The sequence below is a fragment of the Aristolochia californica genome, unplaced genomic scaffold (assembly GCF_029961685.1).
Source record: "Aristolochia californica isolate CCGP_79_NKW_82.1479 unplaced genomic scaffold, dmAriCali1.0.hap1 SCAF_10, whole genome shotgun sequence".
Taxonomy (NCBI): domain Eukaryota; kingdom Viridiplantae; phylum Streptophyta; class Magnoliopsida; order Piperales; family Aristolochiaceae; genus Aristolochia; species Aristolochia californica.
Window position 1 is genome coordinate 365,077 of NW_027181771.1, and position 5,659 is coordinate 370,735.

The 5,659-nt window shown below is 37.7% G+C and overlaps 1 protein-coding gene across 1 annotated transcript; it reads right to left on the reverse strand.

Annotated features, from left to right (window-relative positions):
* Positions 1 to 474, reverse strand: LOC137938870 (uncharacterized). Its single transcript, XM_068783959.1, has one exon. It carries the CDS (start codon positions 472 to 474, stop codon positions 1 to 3), a length of 474 nt encoding a protein of 157 aa, XP_068640060.1.
* Between the last annotated feature and the right edge of the window lie 5,185 nt (positions 475 to 5,659).

Consider the following 5,659-nt stretch of genomic DNA (forward strand, 5'->3'; position numbering starts at 1 on the left):
TCACGAAGACCAAACTCCCCAGAATCTCTCCCCGATAAAACTCACCAGCTTCCTGACAGCCCCCACCTCACCTTCCTCGCACGCCCTTTTCTCAGCATCTTCCGGCTCCCCCACCTCACAGCTACCCGGTTGCTCCGCCGCTTCTCTCCCCGGCACGCCTTTATTCTCCAACGCTTCCAGAATCTCATGAATCACCTGACGATTCGGTGACGAGTCCCACCTCACCCAGTAGCTCTTGTAACACCGAAAGCAGTTGCAGCAAAACAGAGGCGGGTGTTCCTTCTTACCGCTGCTCTTCTGCTTGCTATTCCCAGAGCCGGATATGAGGTAAGCCAACACCTCTCGGTCTTCCGGCAGAAGGGCAGCTGCCAGAGCTATAATCGCCGCTGGCAGAGTACCCAAAAGGGCGAGATAATCAGTTTGATTGTTCTGCGGGGACGGGTGGATTTTGCCTTTCCTGCACAGCTTCTTCATCGTTTTCTACCCTTTTTTGCAAATTGCTTCTCCTTCTTCTTCTTCTTCTTCTGCTGCTGCTGCTGCTTCGGCTCGTGACAATTCACTTTCAGGGTTCTGCTCCGAGACAACGGAGGGTTTAGGGACCTTCGATTAGGATTGTCATTCGGGGTATATAAAGCTGAGAGAGGCGATTCTTTCCGAGTTTCTGACGCAGCTTTGAAGGAATCCTCGGGGCGTGTAGACTAGGAACTTTGGGAGAGAAGAGAGACCGAGAACTGTGAGTCTGTGACCCGAAATGTGACGTGACAAATTATGTAATATAGACCAAAAAGTTGTATATATTAGAAGCCTCTAGTTAGCATGAACGGTTGTCCCACCTTGTACGGATTGGACCCACTTAAATGTTTAATACGTCATTAAAAATTTAGAAATTTTAATTAAAATTTTCACATGAGGAAATAATATTGTATTGCTTTATCGTATATTATTTTTTAACACATTATAAAAAATAAAATTTATTAATAGTATATTTTAATAAATTTTCTAAAGTAAACTATCATTAAAGAGTAATTTTCATTCAACTCAAATTTTCAATTATAATATTTAGGCTTTAATATTAATAAAACTATTTGATGGTATTAAAAAAATTTCAATTTTTTGCCTTTCCAATGATAAATTAATGTATTTAAAGTACAAACAATTTTTTTTCTAAAAATTGATCATTTATTTAAAAAAAACAGGTCGGTTTTAAGCTCTAACAAGCTTTGTCAACTGTTCCTAAAGAACTTAAAAGATTAAAAAAAATTCTAATAAAATTTTAAATTTTATTATATTTCTCAAAAATTCTAAGTTCAGCTTTTTATTTATAAATTTTAATTCTGATTTTTTTATTACTCATATTAGTCCAAAAATTATGGATATGTGATATGATTTGTGTAACCCTATCTTCTTTTTCTCTATTTTGTCACTTTAAAATAATTAAATTATTTTTTTATAAGGTATTATATTTATAATTAATTTTAATAAATGTATAGGTTCTTTTCATAATACAAGTATTTACTAAATTAATATAATTAAATACCATATTTTGGGTAAGCTAATTATCATAATAGCTTTAATAAAAGCCTATGAAACTTGAAACTTCCATTTGAAATAATCATTAAACATTTATTAAAAATCCCAATTTCCAATGTCGGACCGGCACAAGATGTGTCTCGAGGGTTTTGGAACTCATTAACCATGTCGGATTGTCGTGAATCGGAGTAGGTCACCCGAAACTAAGACTGGATCCCTAGGGTTTTAGGGTTGAATCGCCACAAATAGAGCGGTGATTCCTTCCCCTTCCGACTAGTTATGTTCCAAAACCGAACTAACTTGCCTGAGTAGGTCGACCAAGACTAAAGATTGGATTCTTAGGGCTTTAGGGTTGAATCGCCACAAATAGAGATGTGATTCCATCCCTCCTCGGACTAGTTATGTTCCAAAACCGAACTAACTCACCTGAGTGGGTCAACCAAGACTAAGACTGGATTCCTAGGATTTTAGGGTTGAATCCCCACAAATAGAGAGGTGATTCCATCCCTCTTCAGACTTGTTATGTTCCAAAACCAAACTGACTCACCTGAGTGGGTGGACCAAGACTAAGACAGGATTTCTAGGGTTGAATCGCCACAAATAGAAAGGTGATTCCATCCCCCCCTCTGACTTGTTATGTTCCAAAACCGAACTAACTCGCTAAGTGGGTCAACCAAGACTAAGACAGGATTCCTAGGGTTTTTAGGGTAGAATCTCCACAAATAGAGAGGTGATTCCATACCCCCTCTGACTTGTTATGTTCCAAAACCGAACTGACTCGCCTGAGTGGGTCAACCAAGACTAAGAGTGGATTCCTCAAACTGCCACAAATGGAAGGGGTGAGTCCATCCCCTCATCCGACTCGTTACATTCCCAAACCGATCTGACTCGCCTAAGTGAGTGGATCACCCAAGACTAAGACCGGATTCCTTCCCCATATCGGACTCAGTTATGTTCCAAAACCGAACCGACTCGCTTAAGTGAATTGATACAGTCATGAATAGGAGGAGCTGCAGGGTCTCGCCTGCTTCCCATACCAAACCGCTGTGTCTAGGACTGAAACTGAATTCAGAAACCGAATCTGTGATCAGATGGGATTGACCGGAACGTGTCGTCTATCCGAATTTTTACAGAGTTTTTACTGCCTTCCTCCAGAGCCTGATTATGGTCTTCTGAGTGGCTGGCCCTCCTGCAATGGCAAGTCGGAGAGACACGGACGTCTTCTCTCGTTGTATCAGACAAAATGACAAGCACCTGGCCTTCAACCCCTGATCACCAGCTTCAAAGCGTTTGCAAAGTCTCTCCCATTAACAACTACAGTTTCCCGCGAATCCTCCAAATTGGGAATGAAGCAAACATCTTCTTCTTCCACTTTTGCAACATATACCTACAGAGTTCAGATTCTTGAGGTTTCCAATCTTAAGAAACACAACTGCGTCATCCTTCATGAAAAGACTTTTCTTAGGATTTGTTCAAAAAATTCATAATGTCTATCGAGCAGCAACTCACCATAGAATCATTCCCATGCAGGCAATTGATCAATGGATATTAGATCCTGGTTTCACTCGCAATATACCAACAACTATAATTAATTTCTTCTCACAAATCACCAGTAACAATGATTAATTTCCTCTTCGTATCGAGTGGCCGCAGTGGGAGCTTCTTCCAGCACATGGGTCTCTCCAGGTTCCCACGCAACAGTATCTGGCACCAAATTATACAGACGAAACGACCAGAGTTTCAGAAATGGCATCAAACTGCAACAAGGGAGCAAATAATTGAAAAGCAAAGACATTACTCTGCAAGAAATGAAGAAGAAGACAAGATGACGCTAAACCTGCAGGGTAATAGACGAGGTTGCGCCTGCAAACTGATCATTAGACAACAAGAATAATGTTAACAGGATGCAAAGATGAGGAATTCTGGCAAGAACAGCTATTGATTCCTGTAAATTAACGGAATCATCAGGTCAAATAATAAGATGGCCTATAAGATGATGACTCGGTGAAGATGTCGGCAATTTGATTATTTTTACAAATAAAAATTATTTATAACTCTCTATAAAATGATAATAAATTTAAATATTATGTAATTCAATAATAAAAATAAAAATAAATAATTTATTCTATATACTATTTATTTACGTATTTATCAAGCAATATAAAAAATAATCAGGTAAATAAAAGGAATAATAATAATTACTTAAATTTTATAAAATAAAAAGTATAAAAAATCTAATTATAGACACGAAAGTATATTAAAATCATTAAGAAAATACTATGAAATATTAAAAAAGAAACTAAAAATAATGTTTTATCTCAAATATATTTTTTATATTTCATAAATGGAAAATAAATAACCAGATAAAATTGCTCAAATATTTAATGGGATAAATATTTTATTTTAATTTATTAAAAAATAAAAATAAATAAAAGAATCAAGTGATAAAATTAACACGCTTAATCATGCTTAGGAGAAGGGTTTAGAAATTCAACACAAAATAATTCATCCCTGCAGACTGGAAGATTCTGAAAGTCCCATCACTTGAATTTTCAACAGTTTCTTGTCTTTCTCGTCTACCGCTTTCCCAGTGTCCCAGTGTCCTAGTTTCCGCTTCCGTGGCTCCCTTCGATTCAGCGCCATTAAATCTCTAAATCTACCCCAGTTAGCTCCGGTCAAACCACGTACAACCTTTCATGGCGTCCGAGCGGTTGCACGACGTGAAAAGGGGAAAAAAAAGAAGCTCAAAACGCCATTAAATCCAACACAGCAATCGCCGTCTATGTCACTTACTGCTCGTTTCACTTCTCTTCCTTTTGAGGAACAAGGAACCTTCTCCCCCACCTTTCTGTTTCCCCATTTCTGCTGTGAATAGGAAAGAGCACCGTCTTCGCAGTAGCGCCTTTCATTCATCTCAACAGCCAACCACCTGACCTGGGGGTACTGCTCCATATGTTCTTCTTTGGCCTCTCTCTGAATAAAAGTCTTCGACTTCAAGCTTGAGAGCAGTCTAATGCATTAAAGACTGGTCCTTGGATTAGTTAGATGGAGTTTATGGCTTCCGTAAAGAGGAGGAGAACATGTGGAGTTTTAGGTAATTGGAGAGTCAACGTTTATTTTGAGAAGTATATTTAAAAAAAATTAACATAGGTAGTTGGAATTTTAAGCATAGGTGAGACGGGGGATGAAGATCAGTGAGATAAGGAGGCTGACTAGTTCTTGGGAAGAGCTGGGCTAGACGGACTTAGCTTGAATCGTATATGAAATTTAATTTCAATTTTTACATCTGACATGAATCGAACTAGATACCAAATTTTTTTTTTTATATCATGCACCCTAGCACTTGTCAAGCTTGAATTGTCAAACAACTAACATTAATGTATTTGCCAATATGTGACACTCATTAATTGGTCATACAAGCACATGTGCTTGAGACCAATGACACAAAAGAGGAGGGGTTGTAAAGGATGCTTCCAAACCCTAACTCTTATCTTTGTCTTGTTTATCTACAATGGAAATTGAAAGGCTCAACCACCACTTTGTTGTCAATAAATAAAGCCCTTGTATTTTTTGGGTTGAATTTTCGTCTAAGACTATTGAATTCATGAATATATTGTATGGTTTGATGTATTTATGTAAAATTATCTGGTACATTACTCCTTTGATTTTTGTTTCCATAAAGGCACATGGTCCTCCTACTATTGTAAGCAACTAAATTGATATTAATTCCATGACCTGCCACTTTGTCGCCAAACAAAGATAAATTGCCACCCCATTGCATAAATTGACTATATATGTTCAACTTTATATAGTTAAACTTTATATAGTTAGCTAAGCACTCATCAAAGCATACATGAGACCACTGTTATGGGCGTTACACCCAACCCTGGGCCCTGGTGGTCCTGGGCTAAGGGTTGAGTACCTATGTTTTCCGTTCCTAACAGGTCGGTCTTTTGGATTGTATTTGTTAAATGTTTATTTTTTCTACAAATTTCTTTCACTATAATTTCATTTTCCAAATTTTTTGAGATTTAGCGAGAGAGAGAGATTAAGTAGAGAGAGAGAGTAACCCTGGTCACAATGACAGTCATATTAACTTTTGAAAGTGGCAATAAATAGAAACTCCCAA